This window comes from Muscardinus avellanarius, assembly GCF_963383645.1.
Source record: "Muscardinus avellanarius genome assembly, chromosome: 19".
Classification (NCBI taxonomy): Eukaryota; Metazoa; Chordata; class Mammalia; order Rodentia; family Gliridae; genus Muscardinus; species Muscardinus avellanarius.
This window is the reverse complement of record NC_137805.1, coordinates 31627043-31648723: the sequence shown is the minus strand read 5'-3', so window position 1 is coordinate 31648723 and position 21681 is coordinate 31627043. Positions and strand designations below refer to the sequence as shown.

Sequence of the window (21681 nt, the reverse complement as noted above, 5' to 3'; positions counted from 1 at the left end):
TATATATATATATATATATATATATATATATATATATACGCATTAATATACCATTAGCATTAATTGGAATATTTCATACACGTGGACATACCTTTTTTGTTATTGCAAAACCGGGGATTGAACCCAGGGCATTCTACTGCCAAGCTATACACCCAGCCCTATTTTTTATTTTTTATATTGAAACAGGGTCTTGCTAAGTTGTGGAGGGCCTCATTAAGTAGCTGAGGCTGGCCTTGAACCTGTGATCCTCCTGTCTCAGCCCCCAAGTACCGGGTTTACAGGTGTGTGCCACCACACCCGGCTGGACATGCCTTTATATAGCCGTGTGTGTGTGTGTGTGTGTGTGTGTGTGTGTGTGTGTGTGTGTGTGTGTGACAGACACACACACACACACACACACACACACACACACGAGACGAGACAGAGATACTGAGGATTGCACCCAGGGGTGTTACCTCCCTATTTTACTGTTAGTTTGAAACAGGGTCTTGCTAGGTTAGTAGGCTGGCTTTGAACCTGTGATTCTCTTATCTTAGGCTCCCAAGTATTGGCTGACTTATATAGCCTCTTTCTTGATGCCATTAATTTATAATATCCAGTGTGGAGTCGCATCTCATTCTTGGTGGTAGTAATGTTCTGCACAGCCACTCTGAACATGAACCAGTGGATGCTGAACCGCTGAACCCAAAAGAAACAGGGTCAGGTTCCTGTGATTATCTAGTCACAGTTTCGTTTTGTTTTGTTTTTCAGTACTGGGGAAGGAACCCAGGCATTCTACCTTTGAGCTACATCCCCAGCCCAGTTTTATTTCTTATTGGAAATATAGTCTCGCTAGGGTGATAAGAGTCTCACTACTTGCAGAGGTTGCCTCCCGAGAACTGGGGTTACGGGTGTATGCCACCAAGCCTGGCTTTTTTTTTTTTTTTTTTTTCTCCCAGTACTGGGGATGGAACCCAGGGCCATTGTACCTCCGAGCTACACCCCTGGCCCTATTTTTTAGTATTTTTATTTTTTTAAACAGGGTCTCACTGAGTTGAGAAGGGTCGTGCTAAGTAGCTAAGGCTGTCTGTTGAACCGTGATCCCCTCCGGTCTCCACCTTCTGAATGCTGGGATTACAAGCCTGTACCACCATGCCTGGCCCCAAGCCCTGCTCTTAATCACAACTGTGTGTGTGTGTGTGTGTGTGTGTGTGTGTGTGTGTGTGTGTGTGTGTGTGATACTAGGGATTGACCCCGGGGCATTCTACTTCTGAGTATACATCCCCAACCCTATTTTTTATTCTTTATTTTTGAACAGGGTCTCACTAAGTTGGGAGGCCTCACTGAGTAGCTGAGGCTGGCCACGAATCTATGATCCTCTTGTGTCAGCCTCCCAAATCCTGGGATTACAAGTGTGCACCACCAAGCCTGGCTTATTTTTTATTTTGAAACAGGGTCTCACTAAGTTGCAGAGGCCTCACTAAGTGTAGCTGAGGCTGGTCGTGAACCTGTGATCCTCCTGTCTCAGCTCCCCAAGTTCTGGGATTATAGGTGTGTGCTGCCATGCCCATCTGCCTTCTTGCTCCTAAACACTGAAAGTACTTCAGCATATACTTAGGGGCTGTTTTTTTTTTTATCTATTTTTTTATTTTTTGTGGTACTGGGGATGGAACCCAGGGGCATTCTACCACTGAGCTACACCCCCAGCCCTATTATTTATTTATTTATTTTTTATTTATTTATTTATTTTTTTTTTGGTGGTACTGGGATTCCTGGAAGCCCCTCTAACTCCGGGCTACACTCCCAGACCTACTTTTTTTTTTTTTTTTGGTGGAACTGGGGGTGGAACTCAGAGGCTTTCTACCATCGGGCTATACTCCCAGACCCATTTTATATTTTATTTGGAAACAGGGTCTCACTAAATTGCTGAGAGCCTCACTAAGTAGCTGAGGCTGGCTACATATATATATATTTTTTTTTTTTTTTTTTTTTTTTTTTGGTTGTACTGGGGTTCCTGGAAGCCCTTCTACCTCCGGGCTACACTCCCAGACCTATTTTATATTTGGAAACAGGGTCTTTTAAGCCAGCAAGGCTGGCTCAGAACCAGCGTGATCCTCCTGTCTCCCCCTCCCAAGCGCGGGGATTACAAGCGTGTGCCTCCACGCCCGGCTTTTATTATTTATTTTGAAACAGGGTCTCACTGAGTTGCAGAGGGCCTAAGTAGCTGAGGCTGTCCATGAACCGTGATCTTCCTATCTCAGCCAACCAAATGCTGGGATTACCAGCATGGGCCACCATACCCGGCTTTAGGGGCTATTTTCAAGGGCAAAGAGGACAAGAATGTGAAAACATGGCTCTAAATACAAGGGAGGCATTTGTTGGCAGTGGGAGAACTGAAACAGGGAGGCCGAGTGTCGCCTCGTCCCCCGCCGCTGGGGATGTGAGTGTCTGGCCATTCAGCTTGCCACTGCTCTGCCTGTGGCCAGAATGACTGCAAGAAGTCCACAAATATTTGTTTTGGGTTTTCAAGTAAATTTTAGTGAGTAGTTGAATTGGTATACAGATCTGCAAGTATTGAGGATTAACTGTACTTAGAACTGCAAATGACCTTTATAAATTATCTTTTACTGATAAAGAAGCAGAAATAGAGAAGTTAGGGTAACTTTTCCAGTAATATACAGATTGTGGAAGGCAGAAAAAAGACTGCAAGTTTTGTATCTTTTTTTTTTGTGTGTGTGTGTGTGGTACTGAGGAGTAAACCTCTGAATTACATTCCCATCCCTGTTTTATTTTTTTATTTTGAAACAAAGTCACTACGTTGCTGAGGCTGGCTTTGAACCTGCAGTCCTGTCTCAGCCTCTCAGGTATTAGGATTATGGGCAGCTACCACCATGCCCTGCCCAACCTCTGTTTTTTAACTCCTAGTCTAGCGTTCTTGTATTTTTTTTCCTTAGGACCTAATTCTGAGGTTTCTGAGTACCTCCAATTTATTCTTGACCTCAAGAGGCAACCCCCATCAATTAAAAATGTTTAATAAAGCTGGGCATGGTGGTATACATTTGTAATCCCTGTACTTGGGAGGCTGATACAGGAGGATCTCAGGTTCACGGCTTCAGCAACTTAGTGAGGCCCTCTGCAACTTAGTGAGGTCATGATTGAAAATAAAAAAAAAATTAAATAGGGTTGGGGATATAGCTCAGAGACAGAATTCCCCTGACTTCAATCTCCAGTAGGGGTATTCTACTGCCGAGCTACACTCCCAGCCCTATTTTTTATTCTTTATTTTGAAACAGGGTCTCACTAAGTTGCAGAGGGCCTCACTAGGTAGCTGAGGCTGGCCACGAACTCGGATTCTCCTGTCTTGGCCTCCCAAGTTACAAGAATGCTGAGATTACACCCGGAGTTTTTATTTTTTATTTGGAAATCGGGTCTCAGGATTTCCCTAAGTTGCTGAGGCTGCTGTGGAATCTGTGGGCCTCCTGCCTCAGCCTCCCAAGTACTGTTTTATATACTGTTTAATCCTGAGACAGGATTGCAAATTCAAAGCCAGCCTCAGCAACTTAGTGAGACTCTGTTTCAAAATAAAAAATAAAACAGGTGAGCACCACCAAACCCAGCTTGTATTGTATATTTTGATTGCTTAGAGAGCTATGCTGAAATGGTGTGTGAGGCCTCATGCAGATTTGAGAAGAGTGCCACCTTTTTTTTTTTTTTTTTTGGTGGTACTGGGGTTCCTGGAAGCCCTTCTTCCTCCGGGCTACACTCCCAGACCTATTTTATATTTTTGAAACAGGGTCTCTTACGCCAGCACGGCTGGCTTCGAACCTGCGCGATCCTCCTGTCTCCGCCTCCCAAGCGCGGGGATTACAAGCGTGCGCCACCACGCCCGGCAGAGTGCCACCTTTGATGGGCTCCGTCTGCCGAGGCGTGGGGCTACACAGTGGCAGTGGGCATGCCACATTTTGGCATCCCTAGTCTAATATTTACTCTATTAATCTCTCTTCCTTGATATATATATACTATATATGCTTGAGAATTGATGACAATTTTTTCATAGAAGCAGCTCTTCCAAATGAAAAACCATTTCCTCGTTCAAGATAATTCTGTGCCGATTGTTCTGTGTGCACCATCTAATGGGCCAAGAATGCTTAGCTGGCAGGCTGCGTCCTGCTTCTGTCCTAAAATAGGTGCTACTGTGCGTGTTTTCGGAGGAAATTTTAGTTGTTTTCTCCCCATGATAATGTTTAGCTTAAGCATTGGGGCTGATGGTTAACATTATTGATTCACTAAGAATGACAGCTCTCGTGTGTGACCTCAGCCTGTGCTGGGCCCTGTCTGAAGGGTTTTATCCTCGTTACATGTTTAATCTTTTCCACAACGCTCTGAGGTATACTTATTTTTGTCCTCATTTCAGAATGGAGGAACTCGGGCGAGATGGCATGTGCCTCTAATCCCAGTACCTGAGAGGCTAAGAGAAGAGGATCATAGGTTTGAGACCAGCCTTAGCAACTCAGTAAAACTCTCAGCAACCTAGTGAGACCCTGTTTCCAAAAAAATAAAAAAAGGCTGGAGATGCAGCCCAGAGGTAGAATTTTCTGGGTTCAGTCCCTAGTACCACCTCCCAAAACAAACAAAATTTAAATAGAGCAGGCATGGTGGCACACGCTTGTAATCCTGCAACTTGGTGAGGTACTTGAGAGGTTGAGACAGGAGGGCCACAGGTTCCCAGCCAGCCTCAGCAACTTGGAGGTCCTTCTCAACTTTGTGAGACTGTTTCAAAATAAAGAATAGAATGCCCCTGAGTTCAATCTCTAGTACTTAAAAAAGAAAAGAAAAGAAAGATAGAATGGAGGAAACTTAAGGCTTAGAGAATAAAATGACCAACCCAGCCCAAGTCCCCCAGCAAGGAGGTGATGATATATGGCTTCCTGGACCCACATTTATGTCCTGTGTGTCTGTATTGGGCTCTTGGGCACTCTACCACTGAGCTATACCCCCAGCCTTTTAAAAACTTTTTTATTTAGGCCTTGAACCTATGATCTTCCTGTCTCAGCCTCCCAAGTTCTGGGATCACAGGCTTGTACCACCATGCCTGGCCTGGCATACATGTGTGTTCTTTTTTTTTTTTTTTTTTTTTTTTGGTGGTGGAACCCAGGGTCTTTCTACCTCCGGGCTATATACCCAGACCTATTTTATATTATTTGGAAACAGGGTCTCACTAAGTTGCTGAGAGCTCACTAAGTAGCTGAGGCTGGCTTCAAACCTGTGCAATCCTCCTGTCTCAGCCTCCCAAGTGCTGGTATTACAAGTGTGTGCCACCACGCCCAGCTGCATGTGTGTTCTTAACAAGAGGTTGTTAGCTGTGTTCTATAAGCCTAATCAGGCTGGTTGCCTGCTTTTGCAAATAGTGCTTTACTAGATACCATACCAACAGAATACCATAGACTAAGTGATTTACAAATCGGGCTTTATTTCTCAACGTTCTGGAGGCTGGGTCACCCAAGATCAAGGACTTGCTGAGTTGGTTCCTGGTGGGGACCTTCTGGCTTGCAGGCCGCCTTCGTTTGTGCCTCACAAACAGCAGGAGCTGGCTCTCTGATCTCTTCCTAGGGAACACTGATGCCATCCAGAAGACCACCCCTCTTGAGCTTATCTAAGCCTAAGTATTTCCCAAAGGCCCAACCTCCCGATACAATGGCATCAGGGTTAGGACGTCATCAGAGGGATGGGGGGCACACGTTCCATCCACAGCCACAATCAAGTCCATTCCTTCCCATGTTGCCTGTGACTGCTTTCCTGCTACCACCACCCGGGTGAGCAGATGCAGTGGAGACCACACATGACCGCCCTTCCTAGAATGTGGTCTGTGCGTGTATACTGGGGATTGAACCTAGGGCCCTGTACATGTTAGACAAGCACTCGACCACTGAGCTACATCCCCAGAGCGCACATATGATCCACTGCAGAAAAAGATTGCTGACCCTTGCTCATAATTCTTACCCTGTGGGGCCTCTTTAGTAACAAAGACTGTTTTAGAACTTTCATGTGTACATGTGTGTGGTTTCAGATTGGTACCTTGGCGTGCTGCTGCAGCCCACCACAGGTCTTGATGCTCAGGTATATGGTTATCTCTCTTTCTAGGATGACATTCTCTGGAATCCAGTAGGTGTATGAGGATACTTTGGGTGTGCAAGATGCAAACTGGGTCATCCTTTTATGACACTAGAAAGTGGCTGGATGGTTTCTAGCTACTGAATGAAAAGCTGCACTTCCCCGTAGTAGCTATCTTGCAAAGCCTGTTTGATTGGAATTTCTCAGCAGGGGTGAGGAAACTTGTGTCTTGGAAGTGGAAGGCCAGGGTCTAGGTGAAGTCTGGTTTGGGCAGAATCAATGCCAGGGCCAGTTGCAGCCATGCTGCACCCTGTCGTTCATTTAGCTTGGAGAGGTGAGAACAGAGGGACTTGGGGTTAGTCTGGTGTGGAGATTCCTCTCCGGGACTTGGGAGGGAGAGACCTGAAAGGGGAAACACCGAACAGCTGCCTGATGGGCAGCTGCCCTGAAATGAAGGCACAGACAATTGCCTGATGGGCAGCTGACAAATTTTATTCTCTAAAACTAGGATTCTTATCCTTTTCCCAACTAAGTTAAGTATTATATTTTCATGGGGAAAAACAAACATCACAATGCCATGAGGAATGCTAGAGATTAGGGAGGATGTCAAAGTCACTAAGATACAATCATCAAAGGAAACTAACAAATCAGCAAACGCAGGGCGGGGAGGCCAGAGCAGCTCAATAAGGATTAGGATAAGCTCCCTTTATCACTGGGGGGCTTTGAGGTGAGTTCCGGAAGGACTGGAGTTCTGCCTGGAGTCTTGGGGAGTCTGACCTTTCACCAGCCCCTCTCAACTCCTTCGGAATCTTTCATTCCTCAGGCTTTGTCCATTTTCTCTGTCATCTGGCTGTGAGCACAGTGAGCTCATGTTCCTTCTCCCCACTGCTTCTGGCTTCTGCCAAGCACTAAGGAGTCCCTCTGTCCCAGGTCAGTACTTGGTCTGCTACTTACTTCCCCAAAGCCAGGGTTTGAGTAAGAAGGGCTGGGGTCAGTCTTGCCTAGCTAAAGGGATTTTTATTAGTTTGATTTTTTGTTTTGTGATACAGAGGATTAAACCCAAGGGCATTCTACCTCTGAGCTGTACCCCCAGCCTTATTTTTTATTTTTATTTTTTTATTTTTTATTTTTGCAGTACTAGGGATTGAACCCAGAGGCATTCTATCTCTTAGCTACACCCTCAGCTCTATTTTTTATTCTTTATTTTGAAACAAGGTCTTAATTAGTTGTGGAGGGCCTCACTAAATAGCTGAGGCTGCCTACAAACTGTGATCTCCTGTCACAGCCTTCCAAGTATTGGGATTACAAGTGTGCACCACCACTCCAGCTTTTTTTTTTTTTTTTTTTTTTTTTTTTTTTTTGTGGGTCTGGGGGTGGAACCCAGGTGCATTCAACCTCCGAGCTACACCTCCTGCCCTAATTTTTATTCTTTATTTTGAAACCGGGTCTCACTGAGTTGCAGAGGGCCTGTCTGTGAACCGCGATCCTCAGGTTTCAGCCTCCCGAATGCTGGGATTACAAGCATGCGCCACCACGCCCGGCTTCTAGCTTTATTTATTTATTTGTTTATTTATTTATTTATTTATTTATGTGGGTGAGGGGGTAGTATTGGGGATTGAACCAAGGACTAAGGAGTCCCTCTGTCCCAGGTCAGTACTTGGTCTGCTACTTACTTCCCCAAAGCCAGGGTTTGAGTAAGAAGGGCTGGGGTCAGTCTTGCCTAGCTAAAGGGATTTTTATTAGTTTGATTTTTTGTTTTGTGATACAGAGGATTAAACCCAAGGGCATTCTACCTCTGAGCTGTACCCCCAGCCTTATTTTTTATTTTTATTTTTTTATTTTTTATTTTTGCAGTACTAGGGATTGAACCCAGAGGCATTCTATCTCTTAGCTACACCCTCAGCTCTATTTTTTATTCTTTATTTTGAAACAAGGTCTTAATTAGTTGTGGAGGGCCTCACTAAATAGCTGAGGCTGCCTACAAACTGTGATCTCCTGTCACAGCCTTCCAAGTATTGGGATTACAAGTGTGCACCACCACTCCAGCTTTTTTTTTTTTTTTTTTTTTTTTTTTTTTTTTTTTGTGGGTCTGGGGGTGGAACCCAGGTGCATTCAACCTCCGAGCTACACCTCCTGCCCTAATTTTTATTCTTTATTTTGAAACCGGGTCTCACTGAGTTGCAGAGGGCCTGTCTGTGAACCGCGATCCTCAGGTTTCAGCCTCCCGAATGCTGGGATTACAAGCATGCGCCACCACGCCCGGCTTCTAGCTTTATTTATTTATTTGTTTATTTATTTATTTATTTATTTATGTGGGTGAGGGGGTAGTATTGGGGATTGAACCAAGGAGCATTCTACCTCTCCGCTTTAAAAAAAAAAAAAAATTCAAACAGGGCCTTGCCAACTTGCTAAGGTTGGCCACAAACCTGCAATCCTGCCTCAGCCTTCCAAGTACTGGGATTATAGGCATGTGCCACCATGCCTGGCTTATTTTTTATTTTGGAACAGGGTCTCACTAAGTTGCAGAGAGCCTCACTAAGTAGCTACATTCCTGTGTCTGGTTCCAGAAGGCTCTGAACAGAGGGGGCACCATCAAGCAGCCCATCTCTCCAGCTGTGAGTAACATACATGGTTTGATAACATACATGTGGAATGTAGCTACTGTTTTTACTTGAATTTTTGGAATAGAAAATATACTGACATGAACCGGGCATGGTGACCTGTAATCCCATTACTTGGGAGGCTGAGACACAAGGATCACAGGTTCAAGGACCACCTCAGCAAATTAGCAAGACTCTGAGCAATCTAGTGAAACCCTATCTCAAAACAAACAAACAAGAGCCAGGCGTTGGTGGCGCAGGCTTGTAATCCCAGCATTCGGGAGGCTGAGACCAGAGGTTCGCGGTTTGGGACAGCCTCAGCTATTTAGTGAGGCCCTCCGCAACTTAGTGAGATCCTGTTTCAAAAATAAATAATAAAAAATAGGCCAGGGGGTATAGCTCGGAGGTCAAATGCTCCTGGGTTCCATCCCCAGACCCGCAAAAAAAAAAAGAAGCTGGCAGTGTAACCTGGCGGTAGTATCTTTTCTGAGTTCAATTCCCAATACCAAAAAATGAAAAGGAAAGAAGGAAGGAAGAAACATGCCAAGATTCAACACGCCAGGAGAGTAAAAGGACGAAAGGTTGTTCTATGAAGTATCTTAGTCTCATCCCTGCTACAGCCGTTTAATTCTCCTCCCCTCAAGCAAAATATGGTATGCTTACTTTCTTAGGTATCTTACCATTTATTTCAGTTTTTGGTACTGGAGATTGAGCTCAGGGGCCATTCCACTTCCCAACTATACCTCCAGTCCTATTTTTTTTTTTTTTTTTTTTTGAGATAATGTCTTACTAAGTTCAGAGGGTCTTGCTAAGTTGCTGAGATTTGCCTCAAATATGTGATCCTCCTGTCTTCAGCCTCCCCAGTACTGGGATTACAGGTGCACATGGCTGCGCATGGCTGGTATCTCACCATTTAAAGAAAAGACATAAACCGGGCATAGTGGCACACGCTTGTAATCCCAGTGCTTTGGAGGCTGAGACAGGAGGATTGCATAGGTTCGAAGCCAGCCTCAGCTACTTAGTGAGACCCTAATGAGTTTCCAAATAAAATTTAAAATAGGTCTGGGAGGATAGCCCAGAGGTACAAAAGCCCCTAGGTTCCACCCCCAGTACCACCAGAAAGAGAGAGAGAGAGAGAGAGAGAGAAAGGAAGGTAGGTATATATATTATGCTTAAGAGCTTTATTGAGTAAATTTTCATAGGTACAATTCACTCCTTTGCACAGTCATCACCAGTATGACTTTTAGACCTTATTTTTAACCTGACTCGTAGCTGTTACGTCTCATGTGCCTATGGCCACACTCTCACCTGAGCTCTAGTTAACCATAACCTGCTTCCTGTCTTAGGTAAGTTTGAGGTTTTCGCACACACGAGTATGTGCTGGGAGTGCCCTGCGCGGTACTCTTGGCACTGAAGACGGGGTCACTGTCGCCGGCATATTTTGCTGTCAGGAGTAGGACAAAGGCCGAGTGTCGGCGTGGGTCTGGGGCCTGGGCAGAGGCCTCTGCAGGAGCCAGAAGTGAAGGGCCATGCTCGCTGCCTGCCTTTGCTCCTGTGGTTGACCTCAGTCTTGGCCAGGCAGAAACTTCTGACCTCTGTTCTTTGTGTGTCTAGAAACTCATCGCGTATGGACACATCACTGGCAACGCCCCTGACAGTGGAGCCCCAGGGAAGCGGCTGATTGACAGGATTGTTGAAACCATTTGCAACTGTTTTCAGGGCCCTCAGACGGATGAAGGGGTCCAGTTACAAATAATTAAGGTATTTCTGTTTATCTGGTCTGGATTTTAATTAGAAAGCTAGTCCCCTTTGGGAATTTGGGCACCGAATTTGCCATGTGTTAGGTGTCTCAGGTGGTACTGAGCTGGAACAGAAAGATTTAGGCATTGCTTAGATCTTTTTTTAAGCGTGAGCATGTATTAGCATGGACTGAGACAAGAAGAGTAGAGCCAGGTGTGTGCTTTCTTTCTTTTCTTTTCTTTTTTTTTTTTTTTTTTTTTTTTTTTTGCAGTACTGGAGATGGAACCCAAGGGCATTCTACCTCAGAGCTACACCCCCAGTCCCTATATTTTATTCTTTATTTTGAAACAGGGTCTCACTAAGTTACAAAGGACCTCAGTAGCTAAGGCTGTCCATAAACCGTGATTTTCCTGTCTCAGCCTCCCAAATGCTGGAATTAAAAGCGTGTGTTTTCAAAGAAAACATTCAGGTTGGGTGTCTGAGACAGGAGCTTCCGAGGTTTGAGGACAGCCCCAGCAACTTCCTGAAAGTCTCAGCAACCTAGCGAGACCCTGTTTCAAAAATAAAATGTAAAATAGGTCTGGAGATGTAGTTCAGAGGTAGCATGCCCAATTCCCAGTACCAAAAAAAAAAAATCCGCAGTGAATATTTTGCTAATAATACTGTAAGTACTACTATGGGCTTAGAACCCTCCTTTCCCTCTCTCCCTGGGAGATTCTGGACTCCCAGGCTGCCATTTCTCAGCAATTCTTCAAAACCTTCTTCTATTCCATCCCATTGTTTCCCTTCCATGTCTGAGGCCAGGAGTGGCTTGGCATGGGGTGGTACCATCTGCTTGCCAGACAAGAACAGAATGGATGCAGTGAGCCTTTGAGATCGTAGGCTCTGAGTAATTCACCTTTTGACAAGTGGCTCTGTGTCCCCACACTTGCTTTTTTTTTGTTTTTTTTTTTTGGTTTTTTTTTTTTGTACTGGGAATTGAACCAAGGGCATTCTACCTTGCAGCTTCATTCCCAGCCTCCCCCTTTTTTTTTTGTTTTGAAACAGGGTCTTGCTAGGTTGCTTAAAGTCTAACTACATTGCTGGAGGCTGTCTTTGAACCCATGGGCCTCCTTTCTCAGCCTCCCAACGACTGGGATTAGTGGCATCTGCCATCATGCTGTGCTCAGTCACATCTTTCTTTTTTCTTTTCTTTTTTCTTTTCTTTTTCTTTGTGTGTGTGTGTGTGTGTGTGTGTGTGTGTGTGTGTGTGTGTGTGTGTTGGTACTAGAGATGGAACCCAGGAGCTTTCTACCTCTAGGCTACACTCCCAGACCTGTTTTTTATTTTATTTGGAAACAGGGTCTCACTAAGTTGCTGAGAACCTCACTAAGTAGCTGAGACTGGCTTCGAACCTATGTGGTCCTCCTGTTTCAGCCTCTCGGTTCAGCTGCATCTTTCTTAAAGATGCCCTCTTGAAACCCACCAAGAAGCTGGGAGATCACCTGCCATCAAGATGTGAATATTTTTAGATCAAGTTGGGGAACTGGCCCCATGGTGTAACCTGGGCTCTGACCAGGTGGAAGGATTTTTCCTCTTGAGAAAAATGTCTATAATCTTCATTCTAGGTTTTTTTTTTTTAATCAGTATTTATATTCAGAAGTTTGGCTTTTAAAAATAAAAGCCATTAGAAAGCCTACAGTAAGTAGTTCCGGGAAGATGGTGACAGAAAAGCAGCGTTTATGAGTCCCGCTAACAATTGATCTCCATTACCACAAAATCGGTGCCTTTCATAGCCAGAAAACACCATCAGCAGAGAAATAAAAACTGTCAATACAAGGGGCAGAGAAAAAGGGCTGGAAGAACTACCAGACACCAGAAAGAAACCAGCCCGCAGTGCCACGGCCAGAGCGACGGCGCGGAGCCGTGCCAGTGCCATCTTCCCTCGTTGCACCAGGCTCCAGAGAGGAGGGGGACTCAGAACTGAGCTGAAAACCAGAGAGGAGATACGTTGGCCTCACGGCCGAGGACGTAACAGCAGTGCCATACTGCTGGCGGCAGCGGTGAATCACCGGACGGCTCCAGATCAGCGCACTCAACAACCCACCAGGCTCCAGAGAGTAGGAGTGGACAGCAAGCTGAGGTGAGCAGCTGCGGAACAACTGGGTGTAATTCAGCAGGTTTTTTTGGCGCAAGGAGTGTCTAAAGCTCCCAGGGTCTGGGCTCAGCACACCCTGAAGAGACTCGGAGCAGAGCTCAAAACCAAAGAAGAAATACACCGGCCTCACAGCCGAGGGCGTGGCAGTGGCGCCATATTGCCAGCGGCAGCAACAGCAAGTTCACCGAGTCCGCAACAGCTACCCATCAGCGCACTAAACAACCATGAGTCAAATTTCGGCCCCTAGAGGAGAAATCCCAGTTCTGCACCCCCAGGGACTTGTGCAGCTTTGATAGTCTCCCTGGGTCAGAGATTTTTGTAGTCCAACCCAGTGGGGGAGTGGCAGTGGCAGAGATATCACACCATAGTCGCAGTTCCCCATGGGAGAACACCTAGCCAGGCACCTCCCATGGTCTCAAGCAGCCTCAATTGACTCCCTGGGTCTGAGACTTTGCAGTACAACCCAGTAAAGGAGTTAGTGGTGACTGAGATACCACAGACTCGAGATCCAGAGCACCTTAAGTGAAGATGTAGTGACCCAGGGAAGAACCCAGAGAGGCCACAAACTTCCGAAATTATGGGAAAGAGGATTAAAAATGGAGCAATGAATGCCCACAACCCCACAACATCAGAACCTGATAACACAGAAATTCAAGATCTCTAAAAGATCAAATCAGGAAAATAACTGTAGAAATAATAGAGGACCTTCGAAAAGAATTCAGAGAGAGTCTAAAAGAGGTAAAGGATGCAATCATTGAAGTAAAGGCCTCAATTCAAAGTATAAACAACCGATTAGACCACATGGAGAATATAATCTCGCTCCTAGAAGATGATCACTCCAAAAATGAACACATAGTTGGAAAAAAAAAATCTGACATCAAGAATTTGACATTGAAGAAATATGGGCCCATTTTAAGAGAGCTAATCTAAGAATAATTGGAATAGAGGAGGGAAAAGAAGGTGAAACCAAAGGGATCAATAATCTCTTCAAGGAAGTAATAGCAGAAAATTTTCCAAACATAGAGCAAGAGGTCGATACACAGGTCCAGGAAACTTATAGAACTCCCTTTAGACAGGATCAGAGAAGAGGATCCCCACGCCACATAATTGTCAAATGACTAATGTGGAAGCCAAGGAGAGAATCTTAAAGGCAACAAAAACAAAAGGCCAAGTGACATTCAGAGGCAAACCGATTAGAATCACTCCAGACTTCCCAAACCAAGTCATGAGAGCCAGAAGGGCATGGAGTAACATATTCCAAACTCTGAAAGAAAACAACTTCCAGCCAAAAATTTCCTACCCAGCAAAACTATCTATCAAATTAGATGGGGAAATAAGAAGCTTCCATGAGAAACAGAAACTGAAGGAATTTATGTCTTCAAAACCAATGCTAGAGAAAATACTCAAGATTAACTGCAAAGAAGAAATAGGTAATACATGCCAGAACCAAAGAAACAAGATTTCCCATCCAGCAGACAACTAAGCAAGAAGAATAAACAATATCTCAAACAGAAATAAAATCTTAACATGTTAGGAATTAAAAATTATCTCTCTATAATCACAGTGAATGTAAACGGCCTCAACTCCCCAATAAAAAAACATAAAGTGGCAAAATTGATTAAAAACCAGAATCCATCCATCTGTTGGTTACAAGAAACACACCTTACAAGTAAAGATAGGAACAAACTCAAGGTAAATGGCTGGAGCAAGGTAATCCATGCTAATGGAACTCGAAGACAAGCAGGAGTAGCAACTATGATAGCAGACAAGTTAGACTTCAAAACCAAACTTATTGGGAGAGACAAAGAAGGTCATATTTTACTGGTAAAAGGAATAATCCAGCAAGAGGAAATAACAATAATCAACATCTATGCCCCAAACATAGGGGCAGCTACTTTCATAAATCAAACTCTTTGTGACATGAAGTCACACATAAATCCCAATACAATAATACTGGGAGACTTCAACACACCTCTCACAACACTAGACCGATCTTCCAGACAAAGGGTCAGTAAAGATGCCTCAGAACTAAAGAACACCATTAACCAAATGGACCTGTTGGACACATACAGAATATTTCACCCAGCTACAGCGGAGTTTACATTTTTCTCAGCTGCTCACGGAACCTTCTCCAAAATAGATCATATCCTGGGACACAAACTGAGCACTAGCAAATTTTAAAAATGTTACATAGTTCCCTGTGTCATTTCAGACCATAATGGAATGAAACTAGAAATCAACTATAAGAAGACCCAGAGAAACAACATAAACATGTGGAGACTGAACACCACACTTCTGAATGAAGAATGGGTCATAGAAGATGTAAGAGGTGAACTCAAGAAATTTCTAGAAACAAACGAAAATGAAGATACAATGTATCAAAACCTCTGGGACACTTTGAAGACAGTATTAAAAAGAAAATTTATAGCACTGAGTGCTCACATAAAAACGGAAAATCTTCAAATAAATAACCTAACGACACACCTCAAAGCCCTTGAAAAGCAGGAATAATTGAACCCCATAGCCAGCAGAAGACAGGAAATTATTAAAATTAGAGCAGAAATTAACAAAATAGAGAATTTAAAAAATACAGAAAATCAACAAAACCATGCCAGGCGTGGTGGCGCATGCTTGTAATCCCAGCATTTGGGAGGCTGAGACTGGAGGACCGTGGTTCGCAGACAGCCTCAGCTACTTAGTGAGGCCCTTTGCACCGTGGTGAGACCCTGTTTCAAAATAAAGAATAAAGCCGGGCATGGTGGCACACGCTTGTAATCCCCGCGCTTGGGAGGCGGAGACAGGATCGCACAGGTTCGAAGCCAGCCGAGCAGGCGTAAGAGACCCTGTTTCAAAAATATAAAATAGGTCTGGGAGTGTAGCCCGGAGGTAGAAGGGCTTCCAGGAACCCCAGTACCACCAAAAAAAAATTTTTTTTAATTTTTTAAATAAAGAAAGAATTAAAAAAAATATATAGGGCAGGGGATGTAGCTTGGAGGTCAAATGCCCCTGGGTTCCATCCCCAGACTCGCAAAAAGCAGTCAACAAAACCAAAAGCTGCTTTCTTCAAAAAATTAACAAGATTGATAAACCACTAGCCAACCTAACTAAAAAAAAGAGAATCAACCCAAATTATGAAGATAAGAGATGAAAAAGGAGACATTACTACTGACAGTGTAGAAATCCTGAGGATTATCAGAAACTACTTTGAAAAACTATACTCCAACAAAATGGAAAATCTGGAGGAAATTAACAACTTCCTAGATAAATACAACCTTCTTAAACTGAGTCAAGAAGATATAGAACACTTAAACCATCCAATAACAATCAAAGAGACTGAAACAGCAATAAAGAGCTTACCATCAAAGAAAAGCCCAGGACCAGATGGTTTCCCAAGTGAATTCTATAAAACCTTTATAGAAGAGCTAACCCCAATACTCCTCAAACTATTTTGTGAAATAGAAAAAACCGGGACTCTCCCAAATATATTCTATGAAGCCAACATCACACTAATACCCAAACCTAATAAATCAGTTCAAGGAAGGAAAACTACAGGCCTTTATCTCTGATGAACTTGGATGCAAAACTGTTAAACAAAATACTAGCAACACGTATTCAAAACCACATAATGAAAATCATACACCATGACCAGGTAGGGTTCATCCCAGGGATGCAAGGCTGGTTCAACATACGAAAATCAATCCATGTAATTCACCATATAAACAGAATCAAAGACAAAAATCACATGACCATTTCAATAGATGCTGAAAAAGCATTTGATAAAATTCAACATCCATTTATGATAAAAACACTGCAGAGAATTGGAGTAGAAGGAACATATCTCAACATTAAGGCAATCTACAATAAGCCCACTGGCAACATCATATTAAATGGGGAAAAACTTCAAGAATTCCCCCTAAAAACAGGAATGAGCCGGGCGTGGTGGCGCACGCTTGTAATCCCCGCGCTTGGGAGGCAGAGACAGGAGGATCGCGCAGGTTCGAAGCTAGCCCCGCGCGCTGGCTTAGGAGACCCTGTTTCCAAATAAAAATGCAAAAATAGGTCTGGGAGTGTAGCCCGGAGGTAGAAGGGCTTCCAGGAACCCCAGTACCACCAAAAAAAAAAAAAAAAAAACCAGGAATGAGACAAGGATGTCCATTATCACCACTTCTCTTCAATATAGTACTAGAGACTCTAGCCAGAGCAAGAAGGCAAGAAAAGGAAATCAAAGGAGTAAAAATAGGACAAGAAGAACTCAAACTTTCACTATTTTCAGATGACATGATACTATATTTAGAAAACCTAACTCAACCAAAAGGCTGATAGAACTGATCAACAAATTCAGCAAAGTATCTGGATACAAAATCAATCTTAAAAAATCAGAAGCTTTCCGTACACCAACCATAAATCCACTGAAAAAGAAATTCAGAAAACACTTCCACTCAGGATTTCCCACAAAAAAATATATACTTAGGAAAAGAGCTCGACAAAAAAAAATTATAAAACACTGTAAAAAAGAAATCGAAGAAGATCTTAGAAGATGGAAGGATCTTCCATGTTCATGGATTGGCAGAATAAATATCATTAAAATGGCCATCCTCCCAAAAGTGATCTACAGATTTAATGCAATGCCCATTAAACTACCAAGATCATTTCTCACTGACATAGAAAAATCAGTCCTTAAATTTATCTGGAATAACAAAAGGCCCAGAATAGCCAAGGTAGTTCTCAGCAACAAAAACCATGCAGGAGGAATCACAGTACCTGACTTTAAACTATACTACAAAGCCATTGTAATAAAAACAGCTTGGTACTGGCACAAAAACAGATACATAGACCAATAGAGCAGAATAGAAGACCCAGAAACAAGTCCACACACTCAGCCAATTGATTTTTTACAAACGGCCCAAAAACATACACTGGAAAAAAGATAGCCTCTTCAACAAATGGTGTTGGCAAAACTTATTAACCATATGCAGAAAATTGGAAATTAATCCCACTTTCTCACCCTGTACAAAAGTCAATTCAAGATGGATCAAAGACTTGGAAATCAAACCAGAGACCTTGAAGCTCCTTGAAGAGGGCATAGGTCCAACACTGCAATACATAGGCACAGATAAACACTTTCTCAACAAGATCCCAAAGGCACAACAAATTTAAAGGCTAATCAATATGTGGGATTGCATGAAAATGAAGAGCTTTTGTTCAGCAAAGGAAACTGTCAAGAACCTCAATCGAGAGCCAACACAATGGGAGAAGTTTTTGCCACCTACACCTCCAGTAGAGGACTAATATCTAGAATATACAGAGAACTCAAGAAACTCAACACTAAGAAAACAAAGCATCCAATAACAAAATGGGCAAATGAACTAAATAGATACTTCACAAAAGAAGAAATTCAAATGGCCAATAAATGCATGAAAAAATGCTCAACATCACTGGCAATCAGAGAGATGCAAATCAAAACTACCCTGAGATTTCACCTAACTCCAACTAGAATGGCAATCATTCAAAACAAACAACAGATGCTGGCGAGGATGTGGAGAAGTGGGAACTCTAAGACATTTTTGGTAGGACTGCAAATTAGTACAACCACTTTGGAAAACAGTATGGAGAATCCTCAGAAGAATGGGAACAAATCTACCATTTGATCCAGCAATAATACCACTTCTGAGTATCTACCCAAAAGATAGGAAACCAAACTACCAAACTAATGCATGTGTATCTGTGTTCATAGCTGCACAATTCACCATAGCCAAACTATGGAACCAAACAAGATGTCCATCAACAGATGAGTGGATTACAAAACTGTGGGATATGTACACAATGGAATTTTACTCAGCCATAAAAAAAAACTCAATTACATCATTTTCAGGGAAATGGATGGAACTGGAGGACATTATGCTAAGTGAGAGTAGTCAGTCACAAAAAATAAGAAATCAGATGCTTTCCCTAATATGTGAGAGTTAGGGAGAAATGGGTCATAGGAGGAACTCTAGATGAAAAAGGAAATACTATAGAGGAGAAAACAAGGCAACCTAAAGGAGGAGAAAGGAGGGGGGAAGAGGAAAATCTCTAAAGCTCACAATGTACTTAACCATATCGAAGTCAACCACTAAGCCAAGCAAGGGAAGGAGGGACGGGGAGGGAATGGGATGGGGATTGGGTAGGGGTTAAATCAATGATGTGTACGTGTATGTACACACAAGTTCTTTACCCCAATATGATGTATGAATATAATGCACCAATAAAAAAAAAGGTCTATAAAAAAAAAGAAAGAAAAACTACTCCACATAATTTAGATTTAGGGGAGTAAACAGTTACCTTGTTTGTTTGTTTGTTTACTGGGGGTGGAACCCAGAGGCTTTTCTACCTCCGGGCTATACTCCCAGACCTATTTTATACTTTTTTGGAAATAGGGCCTCACTAAGTTGCTGAGCGCATCACTACGTAGCTGAGGCTGGCTTCGAACCTGTGTGATCCTCTTGTCTCAGCCTCCCAAGTGCTGGGATTATAAGCGTGCGCCACCACGCCCAGCTGAATAGTTGCTTTTAAACTCTTCAAGTCAGTAGGAAGTTGGCTCTTGGTACTAATTATCCAATTTAGTTTGTAGTGCCATCTTAGGATAAAAACCCAAAACAAAGCCAACTCTTCCAGAAGAGTTTGGCCAGGGGAACAAGAGGGAGGTGGGTGTTCATAAAGGTGACCGACGTTTTTGATGTGGGTTTTAGGCTCTTCTGACTGCAGTGACTTCCCCACACATTGAAATTCACGAGGGCACCGTCCTGCAGACAGTGAGGACATGTTACAATATCTACTTGGCCAGCAAAAATCTCATCAATCAGACCACTGCCAAGGCCACGCTCACCCAGATGCTGAACGTCATCTTCACCCGCATGGAAAACCAAGTGGTGAGTGACAGCAGCCTCAAAGGGAGCATGCTCCGGCCTACAGAGGCTCACGGCCTCAGAGCGGGCTGCTCCCACAAAGCCTCAGGGCCTGCAGAGGCTCATGGCCTCAGAGCGGGCTGCTCCCACAAAGCCTCGGGGCCTGCAGAGGCTCACGGCCTCAGAGGGGGCCTGCTCCCACAAAGCCTCAGACACACCCATTCTCATTTTGAAGCCAGAGAGAGAACCTAGTGTGGGTTTTGAAGCTGTTGTTTTTTTTTCCAATACTGGAGATTGAATCCAGGCTCATTCCACCTCTGAGCTATACCTCCGGCCCTACTTTTTTTTTATTCTTTATTTTGAGATAGGCTCTCACTAAGTTGCAGAGGGCCTCACTAAGTAGCTGAAGCTGGTCACGAATCTGTGATCCTCCTGTCTCATGTGCTACCATGCCCGGCTGGTTTTGAAGTTTGTATTCAGAATTTGACTTGAGTTTGTCACATTGGAAGTTTGCTTTGAATTTTTTTCCTGTTTCTTTCTTTATTTATTTACTTATTGTGGTATTGAAGATGGAACCCAGGGGCATTCTACCTCTAAGCTACACCCCCAGCCCTATTTTATTCTTTATTTTGAAACAGGGTCTCACTGAGTAGCAAATAGCCTCACTAAGTAGCCGAGGCTGTCCACCAACCACAATTCTCCTGTCTCAGCCTCCCAAATGCTGGGATTACAAATGTATTCTTCTGGTTGGAAAATTTAAAGCAGTAGGCTGGTATAATTCATTTCTTGCCAAAATGCTGAGACTGGATCGAATCCTCTTTCTGTTGCCTTTCAGTTGCAAGAGGCCAGAGAATTAGAAAAACCAGTCCAGTCAAAACCCCAGTCCCCTGTGATCCAAGCTGCAGCAGGATCCCCAAAGTTCAGTCGTTTGAAGCAGAGCCAGGCACAGAGCAAACCAACAACTCCTGAAAAGACAGATCTCCCCAATGGTGAGCATGCCAGGAGCAGTGCCGGGAAGGCGAGCTCAGAGAATGGGGACGCGCCCAGAGAAAGAGGCTCTTCACTCTCAGGTAGGCTGAGCTTCTACCGGCTTGCGGGCCCCTTGTGGAGGCTGGGATGTGTGCAGAGGCATCGGAAACAGGAGAAGGTGCCTCCAGACAGCAGTCCTTTCTGGGCCTTCCCCTGTGCTCCTCTGCTTGTGCGGAGTGCAGCTGGTGAGGCGGCCACGGTCTCCCCTGGTACTCCTGGAGCCTATGTCGCTGCCACTGCTTCATGTCAGCCCCAGGGCAGGCTCTTGGGCGCTGACCTCCACTGGGAGGTCTTCGGGTGGCTGTCATGCAGCACCTGTCCTGTCTGTCCAGAGGAGGGCAAGGCTTGTTCATCCTCTGCACTGGAGCTCGTGCCTTGCTCAGTGCCTGCAGTCTGGAGCCACTGTGTGAGCTCCAGGGAGGAGCCAGAGCTCTGGGTGGGGGATAGGTGGGTGGCTCAGGGAGACCGTGGCATTGTTTTCTTCTTCTGGTCATCAAGACTGTCACTTGTTTTTGTTTGCTAGACAGAAGAATATCCCATACCTGGTTATAGTGTTAAAGTAAATGAAGTGTTAATCGTGACATTTTGGGTCTTGGTTGTTTAGAGAAAGGTGTTTTTTTTTCAGTACTGGGGTGGAACCCAGGGGCATTCTACCTCCCTAGCTACACCCCGTGCCCTATTTTTTATTCTTTATTTTTATGAAACAGGGTCTCACTGAGTTGCAGAGGGCTAAGTAATTGAGGCTGCTTGCGAACTGCAGTCTTCTGTCTCAGCCCTCCAAATGCTGGGTTACGAGCGTGCGCCATCACTCCCGGCTCTGAGATTACTTCTGATTGTGTTTCCTCTTGGTCCACGTGTATGGACTGGATCCAAAAGTCTTAGTTCTTTTAGGAATTGACTTTTTCCAAGTGTCAGATAATTTTGACTCAAGCTGGTTGTTGTGCACACAATATGTGGCCTGTCTGTAATTGGCCGCGGTCCTCCTCCACTCTGTTGGTGGCGCCTTCCCTACTGGGGTGTGCACACCTGAGCTGTGTTTATTCCTTGTACTTCACCAGAGTGTCCGGGATGCACTGGGCAGAACATGTGTTGTTGCTGGAGTGTTGTTCTGTGTCTGTTTACTCAAGGAAAGGGCAAGAGAAAGTTGCCACCAAGGATCACATGTCTGGGGCGAGCACAGTGCCTTCTGCTCGCTCTTGCA

At 44.1% G+C, this 21681-nt stretch overlaps 1 protein-coding gene across 4 annotated transcripts in view; it reads left to right on the top strand.

Annotated features, from left to right (window-relative positions):
• ARFGEF2 (ARF guanine nucleotide exchange factor 2) overlaps positions 1 to 21681 on the top strand; it is a gene marked incomplete at both ends in the record, with an annotated part of 109788 nt that overhangs the window by 20207 nt on the left and 67900 nt on the right. For 3 of the 4 annotated variants that reach the window (XM_080716333.1, XM_080716332.1, XM_080716331.1), the window contains 3 exons: positions 10305 to 10451; positions 19296 to 19475; positions 20287 to 20521. In XM_080716333.1, coding sequence (XP_080572459.1) covers positions 10305 to 10451; positions 19296 to 19475; positions 20287 to 20521 — 562 coding nt within the window. Of the gene's footprint in view, positions 1 to 10304; positions 10452 to 19295; positions 19476 to 20286; positions 20570 to 21681 lie in introns of all 4 variants that reach the window. The other variant, XM_080716330.1, reaches the window with a different exon arrangement.